The sequence below is a fragment of the Ascidiella aspersa genome, chromosome 4 (genome assembly GCF_963924565.1).
Source record: "Ascidiella aspersa chromosome 4, kaAscAspe10.2, whole genome shotgun sequence".
Taxonomy (NCBI): domain Eukaryota; kingdom Metazoa; phylum Chordata; class Ascidiacea; order Phlebobranchia; family Ascidiidae; genus Ascidiella; species Ascidiella aspersa.
This window is the reverse complement of record NC_139450.1, coordinates 17880881-17906516: the sequence shown is the minus strand read 5'-3', so window position 1 is coordinate 17906516 and position 25636 is coordinate 17880881. Positions and strand designations below refer to the sequence as shown.

The 25636-nt window shown below is 35.7% G+C and overlaps 1 protein-coding gene and 1 non-coding gene across 2 annotated transcripts; both read left to right on the top strand.

Moving 5' to 3' along the window:
• On the top strand, positions 1-75 carry Trnaa-ggc (transfer RNA alanine (anticodon GGC)). Its single transcript has one exon. It is a non-coding gene; the product is annotated as a tRNA-Ala (tRNA).
• Positions 76-2759: 2684 nt separating this feature from the next.
• Positions 2760-13933, top strand: LOC146148494 (CYFIP-related Rac1 interactor B-like). The gene is made up of 10 exons (XM_083388471.1): positions 2760-3116; positions 4805-4881; positions 6073-6194; positions 6643-6748; positions 7317-7453; positions 7597-7803; positions 7876-7955; positions 8069-8195; positions 9902-10052; positions 12477-13933. The coding sequence occupies exons 2-9, from the start codon at positions 4812-4814 to the stop codon at positions 10040-10042; spliced, it is 990 nt and encodes a 329-aa protein (XP_083244597.1). The 5' UTR covers positions 2760-3116; positions 4805-4811; the 3' UTR covers positions 10043-10052; positions 12477-13933.
• Positions 13934-25636: the final 11703 nt, after the last annotated feature.

Sequence of the window (25636 nt, the reverse complement as noted above, 5' to 3'; positions counted from 1 at the left end):
GCCTGCATAGCTCAGTTGGTAGAGCGACGGTCCCGGCTTGACCGGAGGTCGTGAGTTCGAACCTCACTGCAGGCCAGTTGTTTTTCTGGCTTGCTCTGCTTGCATCATAGATCGACAGATTTGGCGAGTCTGCGATGGCTTTTCGGTGTAGGCTACTATTGATACGGAAGCCGTAATCGTTGGTCATAAAGCAACTTCCGAGGGGCTAGATCACAGATGTTATTAAACACATATGTTTGTGTGTGTCTTTCATACGTGGTTCTGTTGGAGTTTTTCGCGTACAACTGGTCTTAAAGTTAAGGATTTAAACGAGTTGTAGCCTACTTTTAAATAGTTAGGCACAACACTTGCAGCATTGTCACGTAAGATGAAGTCCAAAGTAGACCGTTAACTCTATGTTACGTCACAATGCTGCAAATTACGGAACTGGCTAAGTTCTAAATTTGATGGACAAACCGCCTTCAACATCTTGCTTTTTGCAATTGAGATATAAATTTGTAATATATTTGGCTGACCGGCAGGAAAGTTGACGCGGGACGGCGGTTGAGAACCACTGATGTAGAATGCCCTGCTTTAACGTAGTAAACGTTACGCCAAATTTGGTGGATTGTGACGTAATACGAACGGTTAGTGGTAAACAACAAGCACGCCCACAAAAAATAATATTAAATACAACACAGTTAAGACACTTATTTGTGACATAAACTGGCAATGTGTGCAACAATTTAGTTAGCGCTAGTGTTAGTAATGTAATAGTAATGAAATGTTAATGATGTGGTAGTGATGTAATGGTTGCACTTTCTTAAGGTGTTATAACCAGGGCTGGGGAGCCACCGTAAAATAGCATTAGCTCCGGCTCCAGCTCCGGAGCCATCAGGCAATTATTAAATGGCTCCGGCTCCAGCTCCGGAGTCGTAAAACTCAATCCTTTGGCTCCGGCTCCAGCTCCGGAGTAGTAAAACTCAATCCTTTGGCTCCGGCTCCAGCTCCGGAGCCATCAAACACACACCCAATGACTCCGGCTCCAGCTCCGGTGCCACCAGTCACTTATTCAATGGCAAATTTTAAAAATTGCTTTTGGCTAAATAACGTTGGAGATGGAACAAAATATAATTTCTTAGCTTTAGCACCACAAATTGAAAAATGGCTCCAGCTCCACAAAAATAATAAAAAGGGCTCCGGCTCCGGCTCCACAAAAATAATAAAAATGGCTCCGGCTCCGGCTCCGGCTCCGGCTCCAGCTCCAGCTCCACAAAAATAATGCCAGGGGTTGCCGACCCCTGCCCTACACTATTTAGGTGTCATATAAACCATCCAACCTCGTTGAAAAATATTTTACCATTATCGTATTCCAATTGTGCGGTTTCGTCAGTTTAGAAATTTGTTACGGTACATGCGCACGTTGGCCGCGTTGGTCTCGGGCAGTCTTACAGAAATAATTAATCCGTAACAATTTTTTGAAGTCGGTGACAGGGTCTCATCAAATTGCTGATTAGTGTCGCGAAATCGGTGACATTATGTCAAAAAATCGGTGATAGTGTGTCACCAAATTGCTGACAGGGTGTCATCGAACAAGTAACTGAGCACTGAACTGAAACCGTTTTATAAAGATCAGCGTGATGGCGGGCTTAACAAATCAGTGACAGGTGACATGTGTCAGTAATTTTTGACACTGGACAGGGTGTCACTAAAAAGTCAAACCAAGTTTGCGTTATTTAGGTTCACTTGCTCAGGCCTCAGGGTTGCGATCTCACTAGATTTTTTGAAGTTCGTTTAGGTTTCTAGTTTTTTTTTCCTAAAATAAAACAAGTCTAGGTTTTTTATTTGTTGAATGTTTTACAATAACTTTTAATGTAGAATAATTCGAATATTATGTGTTTAATAAAGATATTTATTATTATTATGTGTTTAATAAACACAAAAAACAATTTTATTTTTTAAGTTAAAATTTGGGGCTGGTTTAGATTCTAGAATTCTCCCATGTATATTCCTAACATCATTTGGGTTAGGGTGCTAGTTTGGATTTCGGTGGGTCAAGTGTTATTATTATTATATTTGTTCTTCAATATTTTTATTTCTTTCTTGCAATTTCAAATTTGACAACTTGCTTGTTATTGTTAAAAGGTGGTAGGGTTCTAGACCAGCGCCTAAAATGTAATTTTACGGTCGTAAAAAGCCCATACTAAGCATCAATGTAGCCCAGCACATAACAGCTATAAATTTGAATGTAGTTTCAGGCTTGCCAAATTAGGAAAGAAGTCAATTATTTCTCAAGACTTTTCTTTTGCAACAGGTTTCAAGTCAGACACTTTATAAGCTAGTAGTATTTGATAAATACTGTTTGTGAGTACTAAACTATTTAACATATGTTGTTTTTTCTAGCCAAAATTAGTTTTGCTAAGTTACTGAAAACATTTATTGTTAAAGAAACACATCATATATATATACAATGTTTTAAAGATGCATGGTTTGAGGGATTGTATTCCACTGCCTCTCCACCAAAGATGACCATGCCAGTGACTTTACAAAGAAAAATAGCCCATTTCTATAAAAAATATTTGGCATAAATATTAAGCTGCAAGGAGTTATGAAATGTAGTAGCGTGGCTAAGAAGAGGCACTGTGAATAAACAAATTAGTTAAGTGACATAGAAGCTAAAACTAATTAAAATCTTGGTTCATATACTATGTTAGGGAGCAGGTTCAGGATATTAAAAAGATCTCTTGGTTGCACTGGTATACTTTTCATGTTGGTCAATCTATTACTGATTATCCACTTTAATATAAAAAATACAATATTCCTAAGATGGTTAGTTATTTTTGAATGTACCAGAAATTGCAACTCACAGAACCTGTTTATTTATGTTATTTTTTTTATATCTCAGTTGATTAGTGCATTTGTTCTTTTTATCATGTAATTAAAATCCATGGTAATTCTAATCTACTTTAAATATTCATTTCGATATGTAATTTATTTATAGGGTATGTATATAAATATTAAATAAATTAATGTGAACTACAAGTACAGTCTATAGAAGTTGTATGTAATCTTTATCTAGCACAATTTAAAGGAATCTGTCTTGAAGTCAAATTGGCTGTAAAAGGCTGCTAAATAAGGTATTATATAATAAACCTAATTAGTTGTTTTTTTACATTAGTGGTGATGCTTACAAAGAAAAAAATATATATATATTGTTTTATATGCAAGTGAAAATTTGGAACAGTGCAAAGATTGTTATATGCAGTGGTATATTCTGTCTAATAAACTAATATTTTTAGTCTGAGTTTGATTGAGTATATTATTATTTATGTGATGTCAGTAAACAGCTGTTTAAACCCACTCATAGGTAGTGTGTATTATTTTATATTGAGTACCACAAAAAATTAAAAAAAAAAGTTAAATCCCAATGTACCAGTAAAAGTATCCATATTTGTATTAATTAAGCTTCAAAAGGCGTAAATTTATGAAAAAGTTTAAATATTTTTTATTTTAGCTCTACTTAAATATAAAAGTTTATTTATACTTGGCAGCATGTGTAAAAAATCCTAATGTACAAGCAGTGTGTATATACATTAAATGTCAAATTTCTAAATATTTTCACTGCTTGTAATATCTGCTTTTCTTTTTATTGGAACTGTGCTTGATTTAAAATATACAATTCTTTTATAACTGCACCTGAATCTATTAAACCAAAATTTGTTTTGTACCTGTGCATGAAAGTTGTCCAACCTAAATATTTATCAAATAATAGTGGTTAACAAAATTCAAATTTATCAGTATTTCAGTGCAAAAAGTGTTTAAATTCTTAAAAATATAAACTAAAGGAAAACAATATGTCTAAATCCTTAAATATGTAAGCTAAGTGCAAGAAACATGTTTCAATTAAAAAAATGCTGTAGAAGCTATGAAAAAATACACATAGCACAAATGTGTAGTGAATACTATACATGTATTAATGTTTCCAGATGGTATGATAGGTTTATTACATCATTAGATTAAAATAAAACAGCCATCATACTTAGGAACACTAAACACGGATCTGTTGATTATCTTCAGTAGAAAGAGAGTGGCCCAAATAATAGATAAAAGACTGCACTGATGATGGCAAAAGAAATTGCCGAAACGTTTGCTAAAACAGCCATGTCTGCTAAATTGGTGTAACCCGTATAGTTTCTTTTCATGACTGTGTTGCCTTAATTCTCACCATTGTTCTTTACCGCTATCCATACTAGCTCCCATTACTAACCATACCCCTATTATATATAACCCCTTGCTTTGCAGCCGCTAGATATAAATATTTTTTTTCTACTTTGCCGATTAATATTTTAAAAAGAACACTATATAGCAATTGTAGTAGATAACAAAGAGCGCAATATAATGTTATAATCAGGAAGTGTAAACTTCAGTCAAAATTGTGTATACAACGCTTGTAAAAATACCTGCACTGTTTATATTAAGAAGTTGGCTCTGCTCAAAACTTGTATTAATATATTTCACCCCAAACTAAATGTGCTTTTTTGATCAAACTCCCCCTTGAAACTTAAAGTTTCCTCTTAAATGAAATCCTTCCCCGGCTGGGAACTTCTAACAGAAACCAATGAATACTTTGTGTAAAAATACATCAAACCGATTCATTGACCTTTAATTAAAAGAGTCAACAAATTAAGAATCTAGAAGTCAGCCAATGATTGTAAATCTCAATTTGTTTTTTAGATTGCTTTCTATATTTTGAACACATATTTGACTTTACCTCATTTCTAATATTTGAAACCCCAAATATATATATATCCATTTTGGATTTAAGGTTTGAAATGGGGAACCTTCTTCGTGTATTGCAATGCAAGGAAGAAGCATTGGAAGACATATTTTTGGATTTTGAAAGTAAGAAATTTATCATTTTTATTTATTTCTATCAAATCTGGCCTGTGAAAGTTGTCAAATTATGTTTTAGCTAAATGTATCATGGCCAGTGTTCCCTCTAATTTTTTACTATGTGCACAGGTCCACAAAATTTTGCGCAAGAGTTGAAAATCAGTGCGCAAAGTGCCCAAATAGACTCCGCAGAAGACCAGTTTTTTTTATCTTCGCTTTTTTAGTCTGTCCCCAAATAGAATCTGTAATTATTTTTGGCATGGTATGTCAATCAAACAGCTATTTCATTGCAAGGGAGTAACAAGGCAATATGACATAAAAATGAGTCTCTTTATTTAATGTATTGCGCTTGCTTGAGTTTCGCCGTGTTTTGTGTGGTGGACTTCGCCAAGTGTAGGGCGATTTAACTGCCCAATGGTCAAGGCAATTTTATAATTGTACCGCCCCGTTTTGAAAAGAACAATTCTTGTATAACAATTTTCGGTACATTTTTTCACACATAGCTTGAAGTTAACTAATTTGTGCACTTTTGTCCGAACATATTGCCCGGACAAACTAGCTTTTTTTTTGGTTGTATGTAGCTGAAATAAAACTAATTTGGGCACTTTTTTGGTTGTATGCAGCTGAAATAAACAATTTTTTTTCGTCTGGATATAGCTAGGATAAAACTAATTTAGACACTTTTAAAACTTTGCTGAAGTAGAAATGGGGTACTTAAGATAATATATACAATAATCCTTGCAAAATAGTGATCATGTGGGCTTCAAAAAAATGCGCTTTCCGGGAACACTGGTCATGGCTTAATCCAAACCATTGAAAATAATGTTTTAATGGATAGAACTATATTGTATAATCACTTACTTGTAAGTAATGTTAAATAACAGAAAAATAATATATATATATTCTTCTAATAAAACCTGTTTTAAAATGTTCAGATGTTATTGTACAGTCTGTTGTTAGAATCCAAACCAGGAAACAGCTTTGCAGTGTCATTTAATTATTCTTGAGAAGTTTTTTTGTTTAAATATATCTACTTCCTGGTGAATATACTGTTGCTGCCAGGCATTGTTTCAATTGTAAACTTGTTCTTCTAGCAAAATTTTAGTACTTTTGTTAAACAAAATTTGTATTATCTATATTATATTAGTTTGCTTGACATAAATATCATGATTTAATTAGTAATTCACATTTATTTGTAAGATGCACGTCCTAGTGATGAAGAAAAAGAAGTATATGATGGTGTTGCTCATGTTTTATCATTTGCTCCTGGTATTATTACTGAACTAAAATCATACAAAGGCGCTGGTGAAGAAATAAGAGTGGTATGTAAAAATCTTCTTTATATAACATCAAACTGTAAGGTCAGATGTAATTTCTTCTTTACTTTGATAGTAGCATATCACATTTGGGTTAGCAGCCTTATCGAAGTAATCCACGACTAGTAGCAGACTGCAACATGTTTTAATGGGCCATGTTGGGCCATTCAAACTGTTGATACTTCCTGTTCTTTTCGTATGGGCACTTGCCTGTCTTGAATGTGGAACTAAAAATGTGCGCGAACATAAGCGCTACTGCACCTGTCGAGAAAAGGATGTAGGTTATTTATGTAGTACACGCTCATGTCGGATTGTGGGACACACTTTCTCTTACCACCACAGTTCAATTTAGTTAAAATTTAAGAAAACACTTCTATTAATATTTGTTTAGATAGTTTCCTGTAACTTGGTTTATGAAACTTAAATTATTGTATTGTTTATGATTTGGTTTTAGGCTATTTCCAATCCATCTTCTCAAGAAAAGCAGGCTTCCACTTGGCATGCAATAATCCCTCTTGTGAAGCAACTTAAGGAGTTTTATGAGTTCTCCAAGCACTTACGTATGCACTACATATATTTAAATCTCTACAAACAATGTTTAACCCTATGTGGTCCAATTTTGTTTGTGGAGCTATTTACTTTCCTAATATCTTTCCATCTGTTTTTATTTGATTTGAAGGTATTAAATGACCTGGGTATTACATTTTTTTCTGGTTATTCTAACTTCGGGGGCAACTATCTGGAGTGAGCTAGCCTTTTTTTAATTTCCACATTGTGATCTTTAGCTTCTATAATATTTGTTGTGGCGAAAGCCGCGCAAAGAAAAGAGTTAGATCTAATTAATAAACTTATCAACTTCATTAGTTTTAATGTAGTCCCACCCTTATTACATTAAAACTAATGATAATAAATTATATCTGCAATTATGTTACATTTGTCAGGTGACATGGGACTGTGAATGTAGCTACTGTCCTACTTGCATTATTCTGGGATGAACTGGGACCTCAAATGGTTGATAATGCTATGACTATTTTAATCTTGTTGATAACTATAGTATACTAAAATATTTTTTTCGCCCTAATCAGTTATTGCAAGTAGCAAATATTATATTATTTGTAATTTCTTTAGAAAAATGTATACAAGAGTTACTGCGGGCATTGACCTGTCAGCCCTTATCTCCATTGCAGCACCTTGAAACAAAGCAAGCTCTTGCAAAGCAGTTTGCTGAAATCATGCATTTCACGTTAAAGTTTGATGACCTCAAGGTGAGTGGAAACTTTTATAAAATTTGCTGGTTTATGGTATAGATTGTTGTTGCCATTAAGTATACAGTATATATTGTTCTGAATAATATATTATTAAAAGTATGAATAGCTTGTAAATGTAGGTGTTTGTTTAAAACTACTAGATGAACAACCCAGCCATTCAAAATGACTTCTCCTATTTCCGGCGGACCATGTCCAGGAGAGGAATGAACTCTGCTTCAACCGGCATTGACTATGATGAGGGTAAATGCATTTCCACAGAAATGGCAAATGAGATGTCACTTTTTTATGCTGAAGCTACCCCAATGTTAAAAACATTAAGCTATGCCACCACAGCATTTGTTCAAGAGGTTGGTTACACCTTTCTTTATGTAAAGCAAATAATATTTCAATGTATTTTACTGGTTTTATTCATGTTTCAGAATGCTGATGTTGAAACAGAGAGAGCTTTGGAAGTTCTCAGTACTATGGCCAATATTTGTAAAGTTATGTTAGAAAATCCGTAAGTTATGATTAAACTATATTGCTAGATTAGAAGATAATCCATTGCTTTCTTCCTAAACGTATTCAATCAAGAAAGCATTGTTAAGCCTTTGTTTTGTTTGTTACATATAGGGATGATTCAAGGTTCCAAATGGGAGCAGACACAGTATCATTTTGTGTAAGAGTTATGGTTGGTGTAATAATCCTTTATGATCATGTCCATAGAGAAGGTGCATTTGCCAAAGGTTCAAGAATTGATGTAAGTATAACTGAATGTCAATTTATTTTAGTCTCTAATGATTTCCAGAAATCAAAAACAGGGTCCCAATCTTAAACTTGGCCAATTACCCTTCTTTAATTGTTGGAAATATATTGTGTATGTTACAATTGGTACAACTTTTAGTTGCACAAGCTGAATCTCTAGGCCAGGGTTTCCCAAACTGTGGTCCACGGACCATTGGTGGTCCGCGACGACTGCACAGGTGGTCCGTGGCGATATGACAATAGATTAAAAAGTTACGCATATACGTTTTACAGCAGGGGTCGACAACCTACGGCCCGCGGGCCTGCGAATGTAATTTATCTGACCCGCAGCCTCTTTGACAAACTAGACACGAGTCCATTTCTCATACTTTTTAAATATTTTAACTATAAAAGTGTGAAAAATTTTCGCGCTTTGCGTTAACGATCTTTATACATCAGGTTTGTTTACATTTTGATGCTGTCAATTGAACTAGATGAAGGCTTTTTGCACTGTGGAAGACTGACTGCCAAGTGCCAAAGTGCGTCGCGTACAAACGGAAAACATATTTAAAAATATTGGACATACATTTTTTATTTTTATTTTTAAATTGTAATGAAAACTTGCAAGAAATTTGATAAAAATGCCGGTATACCTTCAAAAAACATCGCGCTAGCTTTGCTCGCCAGGTGCGCCTCAACTTATTAAATTGCTGCAGTTATTCACAACTTATTGATTTCGAAAGCTTTTGCTATCCAGTATCGTAAATTTTACTTGTTGCGCTTTGAATTTATGATGAATTGATGATTTAAGCAGTGGGAAGCAATCCCGTCCGTCCCATTGATGTTGTCAGTTTTTTAAATATATAAAATTTGGTTTTATTTAGTTTTTGCTTTGTATAGCGGTCCGCGAAAAAACAGATTTACAAATAGTTGTCCATGGTCCAAAAAAGTTTGGGAAACCCTGCTCTAGGCCAAGGGGATGATATTACAAAAAAATACTTTTATAGCTGTACCAATTTAATAGTTTTTGTATTAAAAATAAGCTTTTGTACAGCCTTAATGATAATTGTTTGAAATCATTATCCAAGTTTGCAGACAGCTGTGTGTCTTGTAACCCTTAGGACAAGGGGTATTTCAAAGGCGTTTTGTGGTTGCCCGTATATTTGTTTCTGACGTTTTTTTTAGGCTTTTGTACCTTTACTAAGCCTAAGCCATTTCTTGTAAAATTAATAAGGTTAATTCCAAACACTTCAAATAATAACAAAATACTTATTAAAGGCAGTGCAGGTCCACATGCATATTGTTCTACTAACAAATTGTAAGTTTAAAGTTGTTATGCGGGCTAAGGTACAATCAAACCAGGGTAAAGTGTAGTGTATTTGCAAAAATGTGACCACATGTTTGAGTTATGTCTTTCAATATACAGCTCAGTCCACTACAGGGCTTAACGCAGTAAATATGTATAATTATGCATACAATGTTACATTGAAATGTTTGACATGCATTTGCAGCTTGGTTATGATTTAACGATTGAAGGTTGCAACAGTTCATGCATAATTGATTCACTTATTTAACAAACCTGAACAGTCCTTATGTGACTTTAATGTCCTGGTTTGTGGACACTATCTGTTTGTTTTATGTACTTGATTTCAGAAATTGGTTTCGGTTTACTTTGTGTCTGAATTAGTTTTGGTTTAATAAAGTGAAACTATTTTTTTTTAGATAAAAGGCTCCATAAAAGTCCTTAAGGATCAAAATGGAAAAGTGAAAGTAAAATCTCTTTTGAATGCTCTACGTTACACAACTAAGCATTTAAATGACGAATCCACACCGAAAGCCATACATAAAATGCTAGAGGGATAGTTTCTATTTGGTAAGTGTTTTTTTTTAATTTGCCAGATAACTCAAAAGTAATCCAATGCTTGTTTGATGCCTAAGTGTACCTACAAAAATCAATTTTACATAGCATTCACTCATACCTACTGTAAAATATGTTTATTTTACCATTCCATACATTTGGGGTTCGTTTTTTACACCTCATAAGTCCAGTTATTAACACTGAGCTTGTTTCATTTCCTGCCCTCAAATTCGATTTCTTTTAATAAAAACAGAATTTGACTTAACTAGTATTGTGTTATTTCAATTGCCATGCAGTGGGTACGCTGACTATTTGCTTGTTTAGAATCTCTGTAATATGTCTATGACTCAAGTATGAGTTTACGTCACCCAATACAGCCTGGCCATCCCATTGTCTAGAGAATTAGCAAGACACGCAGCTTGTCTGTTTCTATTCCCGGTATGCATCTAGTATCTAGTATGTTTTAATGTGTGGCATATAAAATTAAAGGAACACAATAGAAATCATTATAGTCCTAAAGTACTTCACTTTACCTAATTTAAGTTTAATAATAATAAATAGTTAAGAAATGATTTTATTATGTATAAAACTATAAATAGCATTTTAGCTCGCAATTATAAAATGTTAATTTAAAATCATAACGTCACAATGTACTGCATAAAACTCTCTTTCTCACTTCAAAACACAACAAAAAATTCTTGTTGTGGTTTATATGCCTAATCAACATCTTTGTCATTATATCTAAACAAATTTTATACTGCAAGTTTTTGTCCCAAAGAACCCTGTACAGGCGTTAAGAAAATAAAAGCCATTTTGTTCAAAACGTTATCAATTGTCAATTCTAAACCAAATACAAAACGCAAAAAAATAATATAAAGCCTTTAATCAAATAACACAGCTCACTAAACCATATGTTAATTACAGCGTGAGTTCAAAAATTCAGTTTACCCAATATTTACGATACTTCTTAACTTCTTTAGGCATGAAGTGAAATAAAAGCATGCATAAGATGTAAAAAGTGGTGCTATTGTATTTAATAATGCCTATATAACAAGTTGGCATAGCAAGGAGAATTGAGGATTCATATTAAAAACATTATTTCCGGATGAGAGCGCCATAATGAAACACCCTATAGTCCATTTTAGTGCAATACATATATGAAATCACTTTGTGATCTAAACACAGAGTTGTTGTATTTTGGTAATGTTCAGGACATTATTGGTATAAAATCCGGATATTATAGGCCGAATTATTATTTAATTCTGATCCTAGTGTGAGGCACCACATTTAAGGTAACTATTTCTGGTGGGCAAACTCCCTTTAGAAATTTGCTAACCATACGGATTTAGCAGTGCAATTTAAAAAATTTCTGAAACTCAACGGGACAAACACTAGAATTTCTTTTGTCGAAATCGTAATACAAACTTGCAACCAATCACTCAATTTGGAAGCCAGTATCAAGAAACAGCATACATTTTTGGTCAAGAATGGCAGCTATTTTATTATTTTTAACACAAATGTTAAGAACAGAATCCATCCAATGTTGTGAAAATTCTAACTTATATGGCAACGCTAAGTTATCTTTAGGCCTTTTCTTTAGGATGAATACCATCAACAACTGACAGTGCTGAAAAGACTATATAAAGCAAACAAAATTATGCACAATATTTCTGTAATTTACTAGTTAATATTGGCAAATTAAAATGTATGAAAAAGTCGTGGCTTCATGGCACCACTGTCATTACTTATAAAACCTGCCAAACTTTGACAAAAAGACTTACTGTCCTAGCGATTTACAAACCAAAAAATTACGACTATTTATAGTATTTTGTCAGTCATGTGGCAACTCTGTCTAAAAAAGTCGTACCTGCTCCCCGCAGGCCAATTGCTCACACACAGCTTGGAGTGAAAGATTTAACCTGTGTTAGGCTTTAGTTGTAGGCCCACAACATGAATACTCTGACAAGTGGTTTTTGGCAGTGTATCCTAAACTGGGGGTTGCAAGGGGTAGTATATAACTGTTTAATGTCATTTGTGCTTTTGAACCAATGATGTTTATGGAGGCACCATTATGCTTGTTTTCAAAAAAGTATTGAAGCATAAATTTCACTAAATAGTCTTAGCAAAATTCGTGGTCATGTGGGATAGCATAGTAAGTTTATCAAGGTTTTTGCTGAAAATACAACAGAAATAAAATTCACTAATTCTGTTTGATGTTTTGTCCTTTGCTTTGTTATTGATTTAGTATGTTGCCCCCTCAGAGAATTATATTTCTCCGAACAAGGGTTTTACAAACCATGTTATATTGTTAATTATATTTTTTTGGATATATACAAAATTTATAATATTTTGCAAATGCAGTATCAATCAAACCAAATGCAGTAGTAGAAAATCATAAATGTAATTGTTGTAGTTTAATCATTTGTTCTTATTTTTCAGATATTTCATTGACCAAGCCATTTTATGCAGTATTATTAACTGCATGAAAGATGTTTTTTTGTTTGTTTTTAAGTTTTTGCAATTAACATCCCAAAACATTTGATACCTTTTTCAGTTTTTTTAAGATGTTTTAAGGGACCAAAATCTAATAATAAACTTAGCCTACTAAAACTTAAGTAAAGAAATAGCAGTTAATACTTGGATGAAATAGTTGGGGTCCTTCAAAATTTCTTAGTGTTTCTCGCATAGGCCAAACCTGAAAAAAATCTGTCCTTTTGTAACTTTTTTAAAAAGTTTTGACATGATTAAACTTTTATGTGACAACATCCACTTTAACAAAATATGTCTTCTACATCAATCTTTCGAAGTAGAACACCAAAACGATTTTCTTAACAAAAAACATAACAGTTGACACTGTTGAAAATGGCGTGGTATGGCAAATTTGTAACTTTTGTTTTATCTGTTATACTTGCCAGTGGTATTACTATGTTTTGTTGTGAGATCTGATTCCAGTTTTTTTTTTCATCTGTTGTAAACTATGATTTTTTGTAAATGCCTATTTGTTATCTATGTGTCTGTTAGGTATGCCTACATATTTTTGTTCCGTCCGTGTTATAATCACAAAACTGTTTGTGTCTAGTTGTCTGCTTCCTGAAAATGTGACAATAAAAATAGAGTCTTGTTTAGCCTTGCCTATGCAAGCCGTTTGCCCAAACCTTTTCCAAAATTGCTTCAATGGTATTTTCGTTGTGGACAAATAAAATGTACCATTGTGCCGACGACACGTGAGTTGGTAAATAAAATAAAATGTTTTTTTTTGCTCAATTGTGCTGTCGTTGCTTGCGTTTTCTTCCCCTCAAATTTTATACTAGCTACACTGTATGTATATCAAGGTTTATTAATCCAGTTAAAAATACTCCTATTAAAACTTCTTTCTACCACCTATTCCAGAGTCCTTCATTACTTTATTAAATCATGTTTATTTTTTCTTTTGAACTGTGACGCTTCTATTTAGATCTGCGACTAATTGTCAAGCTGTTGCTTGCAGTGTTTTAGAGGCCGTTGTTTTACTGATTGTTTTTTATATTGCCACGTACTACTAATACATGATTACCAACTAGTAGCATAATTAAAAAGGATAAACACTAATTTGGTTTCGGACATAATACCATGTAATGCTTAATTTATTGCATTTAGAATTTGTTTGTCTGTGTTTGCACCCAAAGGTTACTTGTGTGAATGTGTATTGTTTTTTGCTGCTTTTTGTTCCTCGCGCATTTTACAAGCATTGCCTATTTTATGCAGAGTTGAGCCTTTTTGTTTAATTTCATTGCATTTTTATTTCTCGGCGTTGCTGGTAATTATGTGGTTGAGATTTTGCAATGACAGTTGGAATATAAAAACATATGTCAGTTAAAACGATGTAAATTCTGATTGTTATTTTTGTAAAAAGTCGTATGGTTAACAGAACCAAATAATATTTAAGTAACCATTTCAGGTCGGTGGGCAGGGCAGTTAGAAAAACTGTTCGATTATGAAACTAAACCACTATTCATTGACTGATGTAGACTATGGTTTCACGCACTGTACATTTTTGCGCGTAGTGCAGCTAACAACATTTTTGTCCAAATTATCCTAAAAACATTCCAGAAAAATGCAGAAAACGATAAAACGATCGCATTGTCTGATTGAATGTATTCTTGATTTTATTTGCCCATACCTGCACGACCAGCAATTTTCTTGAGAGGCCTGTGTTATGACGTCAGCTCTGCAAATTTTAATAGTGTAACAATCCCGTATAAGTATGCTAGTTGGTTGCCGAAAATCAAAGTTGTTGATGTTTTGAGTTATAAGTCAAGACGTGAAAAACCATTTAGCAATTTGGCGGTTTACGAAATTTCACACTTAGTAAGTTGTCCCACTTACCATCTAATTCACAAAATACACCAAAAGTCCAAAAGCGTAATTGAATGGCTCAGTCGCTAGTTTCCGGCCGGTCATCCTCTTATATGTAGTTCTATGTACAAAAATAAATTCAGTGTGCAACGTTACTATGGTCGATTTTTTCCAGCTTTTACAGCGATGGTCCACATTTGGCGAAAGGTTTTCCACGTCAAATAATTAGGCCATGTATTCCATGGTTTATTAAAATGCGTAGAACAAGTCTTGCTGAAAAAAAATGTTCTTCGTAAAGTCACACTTTAATGCTCATTTACAAAAAGTAGAATTAGATGCCATGTCGATGTCTTGCATTTTCTCTGTCATGTAGCCAAAAAAGTTGTGAACAGACACCAAGTCGTGTACGTTTGAAGTTTCAGTGAAATTGGTTTATTTAATTGCCAGACCGAATGTTTTCAGCATGGTTGATGTAATCATTAAACGGAGCACTAATTTAAATAATAAATTTATTTTTAAACTACTTCGTGGTCCACCATGTGTCGTGAACCTTTTTTCTACGACCTTTAGAGTTTAGACCATAAAAATATATCAACCTATCGCTAAATTACATAGACCTACAGCGAAATTGTCTGTCTACAATTCACGCCTACATAGACAATTTCTTAATAAATGCACGAATCTAACAATAACTGAATAATCCTCCTAAGCTGATTACCTCCGGTGCCTTTTCGGATTGGAATTAAATATCTTTATCCAACGTAGGCTGAATTTGAAATGTGAACTTTCGTGCATAATGCGTAACGAATAAAAACATAATCCTGAGACTTTCAACCTACTTATCGAGGCTTAATGTTCCTACTTTGTCTCTTTAATTCGTTTTTTTTTTATACAAAAAATAGTTTTTAGTGTTTGTTTATGTTTCCCACCCTAGTGCACATTGATCAACAACAGCTTCGCAATGTTTTATGTATCTTTTTCTGTTTTAAGTATCTGTCTTGGATTCTAATAACATTTAAAGATGACAAAGAAAAAATGCATTGTTTTGTTTAAAAATGAGTCCACGCGGCGTCACCAATGATAACAAGGAAAATGTTTAGTAGCCTAGAAATTCTTTTGGAAAACGCGATAATGTAAGTTAGTGAAACTTTCGTTGTTGATAGCAGGGCTGCGGAGTCGGTTAAAAACAATCCGAGTCCGTCTCCGGCCAAAACAATACTCAAATTCGTACACAAAAAAATTATTTACGGACTTTTCGGTCGGCATATTAACTTATATATTTTTTAATATTTTTAAAAGTATTTTCACCTGGTTGACACGACAGAATCAGTTTTGTGAAAAACATGTTCAACGGCAATTGCGTTCTCCATGATTCCGCGTGGTGATTTGTCCTCCATCGGCGGCGCTTTGTTTAGCACCGTACTTCATCAATGGGGTTCCTATTTCAAGCAAATGCTTTGTTGATGCTATGGAGCGTCTCGTGACGTATTTTTCGACGAGATCAGTTCCTCCAAAAGCTAGCTCCTTGCAGGTCGCAATCATGACAGCAAGTGCAAAAGAAAGTTTGTTATGGTCCAAGATTTCGTTTGTCCAACCAAAGGTTTTGTCCTTAAGTTGATGACAACGAGCGTTGGAATGGTAGTCGTGGCGGATGATATCAGGACGTAGTTTTTCTGACAATTCTTAACCTTATTCGAACAGATTTTAAGAAGATTGCCAAGAAACAACTCGTTCAAGGTACTGCAAAAATGACCAAACGGCTAAATCGCACAACAGATGTTTTTGAACTCTTCTATCCTCCTTAGGGTAACCCAGATAAACGCGGTTTAACCCTCAATTTAACGCTTAAAGGTAGCGAAAAATTGCTACAGTAACTGGTGTTCGGAGACACGTCGGGTCGCCAATTTCAACTAAATCGGCGAAACAGCACAACGCTGCCAACGGCACAGCGCTGTCAACAGCACAACGCTGTCAACAGCACCGGACGATAACTGGGTAGAAGAAGTTTTCTTTTCGAGCAGATAACGGTCTTAAGTACACAAATCCCTGAGCTGACAGCACAGAGATAATGCAAGCCAGTAACTACTTAGCACTTTGGAGCGAGTAGGCAATAAATCTGTGGCATAAGCAAATACATCACAAAAGTGACTGTAAACACAATTTCTTAGTCGGTAAATTATAGCCGTGCGCTACACACCCGTGTCCGACTCCGGCCAAAAAATGTAAGATTTTGTCGAGTCCCGAGTCCAGCTCGGACTCTACAGCCTGTATTTTACCCATTTACGCAACTAAATTAAGGTGGATTTTCTGCAATCCACTCATATTGGTGTCATAATTGATCCACCCGCAATACATGGTTTAAAAATATTTCACCATTTGCAATTACACTTTTACAACTTACATTTTCCGCCTTAACAGTTTTAAAATTTGATACTGCGCATGCGCACGTCGGACTCTGGACTTGGGTAGTTTTACACGCGGTCTTACTCGAGTCCCGACTCCGGCAAAACAAACGGACTCCGGCGAGTCCCGAGTCCGACTCACATTCCGCAGCCCTGGTTGATAGTTCCAGGGTAAGCATGGCGCCTTTAGTCTGACGATATTTCCTGAAACGCATTCTAATTTTAAAAAAAGATTCGCGCGTAGCACGAAAATTTTTTGCGTTTACGTAGTTCGAAAATATGGAAATGGCCCCTTGGCTACAGTTTGTAAAAAAAATGGCTAATGTTCATTGGCGGGCAGGATCCGGCCTGCGGGCCGTAGGTTGCTTATCCCTGGTGTAGAAGGTATTGTTTTGTAGTCACAAGAAACTTTAGATATGCTAGCTATTATATTTTAATTGAAAAAACACATCTATACCCTCTGAACATGGTCTCTTGGTTCACTACTGAGACATAGGCCACAGCTTGGGAACCACTGATCTAAATCCTATCCGAAGTGATAAAACTGTGACGTAACTTCGAATATATCCTATATTATTTTACTTCGGCCTGGTCACGATTGAATGGATGAGAATAGAAAGAAGGTCGTTAGTTTCCAAGATAAACACAACGTTTGCGATACAAATTATACAAAAAGTTGGCAATTACGAATTTGTGCCTAATTTTCAACGATAAATGATAATCATTAAAGAAGTTATATTTTAAGGGGAGAAATACTTTATATATTGTTTGATATCAGGAAAACGTATGTTAACATACAGGCTTTGAGTTGTTAAACTGTTGGATGAAAAAACAGAGAGTTCCCAAAAATGTTTTATCAGTTTTATCAAGTTTAAAATAAGTAATTTTTTGATAAATTTATTCAAATCCGTTATAACAACTCTAAGTGGTTGCTTAATTGTACTAACAGAAAGTAACAAGCATTGGCGTCATAGTTGTAATCGTTTCGCTCCCCTCTGAGCCTGTAGACCAGGGGTCGGCCAACTGCGGCCCGCGGGCAAACTTTTTGCGGCCCTCGAACGTTAAACGTCATTACCAACCGTGTCAAACCAAATACGAAGAATATGTTAGAGAAGAGAGAAAGTTGAAGATAAAGAATTTGAAAAGTGGATTTGAACAGCAATTTTAACTATTTTTTTAAGAAAAAACAACAAGAAAGCGAATCAGTTATAAAGGCAGCATTGGTTGTTAGTTCGCTGATTGCTAAACGAATGAAACCATTTGCTGATGCAGAGTTCATTAAAGAATGCACGTTAGCCATTGTTAACGAAGTTTGTCCTGATAAGAAACTCATGTTTGACAGTATTCCGTTATCTGCCAGAACAGTTACGAGTTCGCAAAGTGGAAGATATCTCTGAAAATCTTAAATTAAAACTTAAAAACCAAAAGTACTGATTTCGATTATTTCTCCCTCGCACTTGATGAAAGTACGGATGAGTGCGATACTTCGCAACTAGCCATTTTATTCGAGGTATCACAGATGATTTTGAGGTAATTGAGGAGTTTGTCGAATTGATTCCAATGAAAGGTAGGCTACTACACGAGGAGAAGACATAGCTCAAGCAATATTAGAATGTACGTACCAGTAGAATGCATGTTGATCTATCAAAATTTGTTTCTGCTACAATCGATGGTGTCCCAGCTATGGTTGGCTGTCGCAAAGGTGCAATTGCTGTTTTACAAAATCATATAGGTTCGGCGGGGTTTTCCAACACAATTATAAAACTACAATGCATAATTCATCAGGAAGTTTTGGCATCAAAGGTGACACATTTGGATATGACAAGCTTAATGTCAACTTTGTTTTGGCAAGCGGCCTTAACCACCGCCAATTCAAAAGTTTACTTGAAGAGATGAATGCTTTGCATCAAGATCTGGTGTATTTTTGCGAGGTTAGATGGCGCTGTTCTATGGTACAACGGTTTTATGATTTGCGAAACGAAATAGTGACTTTCTTGAAACAAAAGAATGCAGGTTTCGGCATTGATGAACTTAGTGATCCTGATTGGTTAATAGATTTAGCCTTTCTCACTGATTTCACTTCTCATATGAACAAGCTAAACTTACAACTACAAGGAAAGGAGCAAATTAATCAGGTGTATGATCATATTACTGCCTTCGTAAACAAGCTACGTCTTTGGGAAACTCAACTAATCAATTTCAACTTTGCTCATTTTCCCAATTTTGGCCTTTGTAAACCTTCCAACCCTGATAAGTACAAATCACTTATCGTTTCCACTAAAACTAACTTTGTTTCTCGATTTTGCGATTTGAAAAATCAAAAAAACAGATTCGATTTATTTGACATTCCGTTTTCAGTGGATGTCAATACTGTGCCACATGAGATGCCAATGGAAATAATTGGAAGTCAATCATCCAACATATTGAAGGCCAAATACGATTCAGTTCCGAAATCCAACTTTTATAAAGAATATGTTCAGAAATCCACCTATCCTCATATGTATGACAATGCGAAAACGTGTAATGTGCATGTTTCGAAGCACATATTGCTGTGAGCAGCTTGTTTCAAAAATGAATTACGCAAAGAATAAACTTCGCACTCGCCTGTTAGATCGTCATTTGAATGTCGTATTGCAAATATCATCAACAAAGTTGCCAGTTGATTTAAACACCTTGGCCATGACACAAAAACAACATCATCCCCACATTGATAGCCTAAGTAAATTTAAATAATGCATTGCGTTTTAATACGTGTCTGATAATAAATATGAAACGGCAACAAACACGTCTCATTGTGCAATAGACACAGGAATAGGAGTTGCGGGTGCGCCATGATTTTAAGGATAATGTGGCGATTGTTTATAGGTTGAAATTTATGCGGCCCCCACGTTACCGGAAGTGTGTAGATTTGGCCCAGTAGTACAGAAAGTTTGCCGACCCCTGCTGTAGACTGTAGAGCAGTGGTCGGCAAATTGTGGGCCGCGGCCCAAATGTTAAACTATATTTTTTGCCAACTTTAACTGTATGAACGCAAAATTTGTTCGCGCTTCCCGCGTAGATTTTTGTTTTATATTATCTTTTACATAATGACATGGCAGTGTTTTCGGCATCTAAAAGCCGTGTAATATTTTTTCACCTTTTCTTGGTGTCAACCGCCTAACGCTGTGTAAACTTAGACTCAATGCAATTTCTGTTAAAATACATCTAGTTAATGTAATTTACTATTTAACTTTGTAATATGGCTATTGTAGGCTACCATGAGTAACATTTATCCTAATTTTGAAACAAGATTGACGTAATGGATTCACTTTATGTGTTTCTTGCTAACTTTTTACTTGATTGCGGGTGCCGCCATTCAGCTGTGGAGATGATATAGTGTTAATCTTTTGCACGATTTGCCAACTAAAACCGAATAGACGCATTATTTGCGTTTGGTGCGATAAACTTCTTTAGTTGCATAAAATCACACCAGTCGGTTCGAGAACACACGTTCCTAAATTACTTGAACTACGACGTTACTTGTGAAGTCAAATTAAAAGATTTTTACGTACTTTTATAAGTTTTATACTTAAATATATTCAGCCCAAAAGCGATATTCTATGATTTCGTCGTGTGACTCATAACGGTACAGTCAAATTTCTGTTAAATGATACTATAAATGCAGTTATTTTGAGCAATATTCGAATCCTTATATGTGCCATATGCGTCACGTATCCTTTCAATTGAAATTTTGCTATTTAAAAAAAAATAATCGACTAATATTTTTTTATACGCACATTTAAACTGGATTTTAGCTTCATATTTGCGCACGAGTTCGAGAACAACAGGTGTTCCTAAGAACAATTGTTTTATAATCTGAATCCGCCACTGTTTTCGTAGTGCTTTTACGTAGTGGGCCTTCAATAGCTCTGAAAAGAGTACCGGTACTTTGGGCCGCGACGAAAAAACGGCCGTCAAAAGCTAAAAAGTTTGGGACATTTTTTTGTCAATTAGTATCGCAACCCCTCTACTGCTTGAAGTACCGTGTCCCAAAACGCTTCCCCTCCCCATTACATACCACATAACTTTTCGAAACTATTCTGGGTTCACTGCAAAAAGGCAACGTGACATATTTACGTAAAAAAATAAAAATCGATTTCCTTTTTAATCGCAATGTTCAAACCTTGAACGTTGTGTGAAACAATATTTAAAGACATAAAAAGAGTAGCCTATTTAAACGCGTTCATGCCAATATCAATGTCCCATTCGTACTCACAATCTGATCTAAACGCTTTATTGGGACCCATAATGATTTATTCCCGCAACTGCAGTTGACTATTTTATACTTGCAATGGGCATTACCACACGAGTACACGCTTTACACATGGTTACTCTATAGCAGTGGTTCCCAACCTTTTTGTTGTCACGGACCCCTTTAGACAAATTATTAATTCTGCGGACCCCTACCTAAATTTCCCTAAAACTCAATTACCATACTATTAAATATTGTAATAATTAAGCTACTCAACTACTGTGCTGTGTCAAATTGTTGTTGTTGTTGAAGAAAGAAAGAACGAACAAAAGTTGAATACACCATTGGCATCAATTGACATAATTATAAACAATCTTTCGCTGCCAGGTGCTGCTTGTCTACGAGCGTAAACCCATTAGTGCAGTGGTTCTTAACCATTTTTAGCTGCGGCCCCTTTGGTAATTTTCCTATGCATTGTGTCCCCCTACGAAAAGTAATTCGGCATTTTTAAGGAAATATCACTGAAACAACTTGAAAGTAGTGAAGTCTGTTTTGGGTCGCGCGAGGCGCGAAAAAAATTGAGTTTTATTGGTTGAATTGGCGCTAACCTGTAATTTAAGACGGCTTATCGCATTGGGCACACAACACATTGCTCGTGCTATACACATTGTTTTTTTCGAGCTGGTATTGACAAACGTGTTGTGAGGGCAAGTACTCCGCAGTTGTAAGGCTGTGAATTTGAGCGCAAATAAAAATGTCAAGCACAAAAACTAATCCTTGCGTTATCGTGATTCAAAAGGTGTGACGACACACAATACAACGGCAATATTGCAAAAACATTATGGATTCGCGCAACAAAGTTCGAGTCCCCTGTTGCTATAAAAAACTGTCAATAAAAGTGTGATGCGCGAATTTTTTTTTGCAGTTTTAATGTTAAAGTTGGCAAAAAAACAATGTGGTACAGCTGTAGGAGTGGTGCCCAACCCAAACAAAACGAATACAATCACTGTAAAAAAATAAATAATGAAGTAGAGCTCGCATCCCTCTAAAAATTTCTTGGCGCCCCCTAGGTGGGCTCGCTTGACTATGACTATGCATACCACTTACCTATATGCTTATCGGCACATATCTACTGGCCTACCAGTACAGCGCAGTCTCCAACTGCAAGCAGTGGTGTCGTTCCCGCCACTATGAGGCAAAGTTTGGTTGCACCGGATGCTTTTGTACTACGTATTAGACGAGCCAATCCTGATTTGACTGTAATCGACATGCGTTGTGGTTGATGTAGTATTGTAGCGTAAGGTCAATATACAGTATACACACTGTATGCAGCAGCATAGATTTATCTTAATGCATACCGATTACCGGTACAGTTTATTCTTGCGGGCTTGAGCTTGACACAAAAATATCGCTTTTCGTTTGTTTTCCTAAAATTCATCAAGGTAATCACGTACCCCCGAATGCTTTCTCACGGACCCCCAAGGGGTCCGTGGACCCCAGGTTGGGAACCACTGCAGTCTATAGGTAGCGGGTTAACATTAAAATGATTACAGACCACAGAGTACCTCTGGCACTTTATGCACTCAAGCACATCTTCATTCAACTTGGATTTTGACTGGAGCTCCTTGCAGCACGGCGTACGTCTCAGTGTCCCTTCGCATGAATGACATTGACATGTTTCTTTACCCTCCTCGACCAGAAATATAACTCGCACGTAGGCTTAAAGATTTACTATTAGTGAGATCAGCCAGGCTTCGTTGCAGCCTTTTTCTTGATCAGTTGTTGGTAAACTTCAGTGTGCTTGACTTGATGTTGGCGTGCGATTTAAAATTTTGACATTCGGAGAGTTCTTACCAGCATTGTTTAGAATGCTGCTCACGGCGGTTGTAGAGTGTGGATTGTTATCATTCGTGTTGAAGCCAGCGCTAGATTGGGGTGCAACTGCGTTATCATTTGTCTGTCCGTGTGCGATGTCTTGCTTGGGCTCTCCAGAGAAATTCTTGTCATTTTACTAGCTGAGGGAAATATTTTCGTTTGCGTTTTGGCTGAGGGAAATTTTTTTTTTTTTGCGTTTCGTTTTGGGAAATTTGCTTGTTTGTGACCTTTTTTGTCGCAATATTGCAAGTAAACACTTGCCCAAGATAGGTCACGCAAAATTCGCAGTCCGCCATCCTGATATAACTTGGTAAAAGGTTTTCTTCGACGTCCGTTGAATTCATAGATTCCCATTCCGGTTAGCAACCCAAACCTTGCCCTTCCTGTGTGTCATCTTTTCAACCTTTCCATATACTTTGCAGATATTTTTGGGAAGAGAAACTTTTGAAAGAATTTTTTCTACGATTAATAAATGTACAAGCGATTTGAAAATACAATAAAGAAAGTAATAAATTGTTGGCCGTGCCTTGTATAGTTGTATACGGCAACTCAAATGGAGAGCTAAAGGCTGTCTCTTTTATGAACAGTAATTATTTTCGGTTGCTCGAACCCGTTATGGCACGAATGAATTTCAGACGTACATTGATGAAATGCGATAAACGACGATATAAGTAGATACATTGCGATACATTTCATGCTTAATTCGGTAAGCCTAGCATTTGCATTTAAGGTAATTTAACAAACATATAATTTAGGCCTCTGAGTCGCTACATTAGCGCTGTCAGACACCGACTCGGTGAGCAGTAACGCTACGGGCTGTGGTGTGTTAGAATAGGGTATATGATAGGGTTATTTCTGTTGTGTTATAAGGGTGGCATGTTTGTGTTTCTCTGCTTGGAAATGCATAGGCGATTTCGCCACCCTGAGAAGCGATTCCGTATGTTCGTCATTCGCTGTTCGAATAGATTGTTTGGAAAACGCTGTTGAAGCCTTTCTGTCAAAGCTGTGATGGTCAATTTCATAACCCAAATGCACGTTTAGATCACAAGAAAACATTTTATTCCCTGTATCCAAGGACTTAATATAGAAGATATATCATGCTTATTAGCGCGTTTTCTAGAACTTTTGCAAGATAGCTTAGTTTCGCGCCTGTTCTGCCTAACGACTTGGTATTTACCAGGACGGAGAAGTAAGCTGTCATTTGTTTAGCAATATTCACAAATCTCAGAACACACGATATCGCTCACAAACACCGGTCACGTGCATTGTAAAGCCAAATTGGGCAAAACATTTAAATAAGATATCGAAATACCTTTTAAACTCTACACTAGCAATTCGACAAAGTGTGTTGAACTTTAAAATTTTCCCCCTACATCTGCTGCTATAAAATATCAAAGTAGGCGCACGTACTTTCAGCTTCAAAGTGGAAAGATCAACATTTTCCTTGAATACAGAGGTCTGGAGCTGGAAAGACATCAATGGAACTTTAAAGCCTATTATGACACATTTAAGCGCAGCTTAATACACAGAACCTCATTAACGGAATACAACGTAACTGTACAACGACATGCACAACCGTAAAATATACGAGCAGAAAGCTTAAGTTGCGATATACTTATACATGCGGTCAATGCAAGGGCATGTCCTGTCCTGTAGGAATTTTGTTGTAGTCTATAAGTGACAAATGTTAATGGCATTTATGTGGTGCCTAAAATTATTCTTAATTTTTTGAAAGGTTAGAGAGAAGTCATAGCGTTATTCTATTCTGGTGACATCATATATTGATGTGATATCATATATGTTATTAATAAAAATTTGGTGTTTTGTGATTGTAAGTACCGGTATTTCTATAAGAGGTCCTTACATGCCTGCACAAAGTAGGCCTACATAGTCAATTACAGGATTTTTTTCTTATGGACTCCTTAATGACGTCATAAGTTGTTTTAATCGATTTGACCCAATCGAGTTTTTTGTTAACAATAATATTTTATATTCTATATTCGGTAATTTGGGCCCAATCTCGAGTTTCTATAAGCACTTTAAATTTTGGAGCCTATGAGGAATATGGATGACGTCATCATGACGTGTTGGACACAATTTTTCCGGGGACGTTTTTTGTGAGTCCCTGGCATCTTTCTTGTCATGAATCAACAAAAAAATCTTCTGTTGCAATTTCTTCCACATTTTTGTACCTTGTTTACTGGCCTTTTGCCATATGCCATTGTATTGAAGCTGAAATTTGATAACAAAACTAATGGCTCAGTTATTGGTGTCTGTTTGCGATTCGTACTCACTACTCAGCAAGAAGGCCGCTGTAATGTGCGTCTAAACAACTTTAACTATCTTTGCGAAGCCGGGTTGTCTGATCTGACGTGCAATAAAACGAAATCCAGAAATCGGCTCGACGTATGAAATGACATTCGCTTCCGACTCACTACGCAACAGGGCCGAAAATAAAAAATACTTCGGATGAGTACAAGAACTTGCTTTGCAATGACTAACTAGGTTAATTTAAAAAAAATACTGATTTGTTCAATTAATAGAAAGTAGTGCATTTATTCTTTTAAACACAGTGCTAAGTATTTTTTATAAGGGGTTCAAGAGCCCATCAAAAGGGGGCCCCAAAGCATAAAAGGTTGAGAACCATGCTGTTAATAGGGCCGTTATACTCTTGATGTTACGTTGATAGATACAACATAAAAACGTTGGCGCAATATAGATGTTGGTTAAATTCCCGAATGCACGGTATCTTTAGG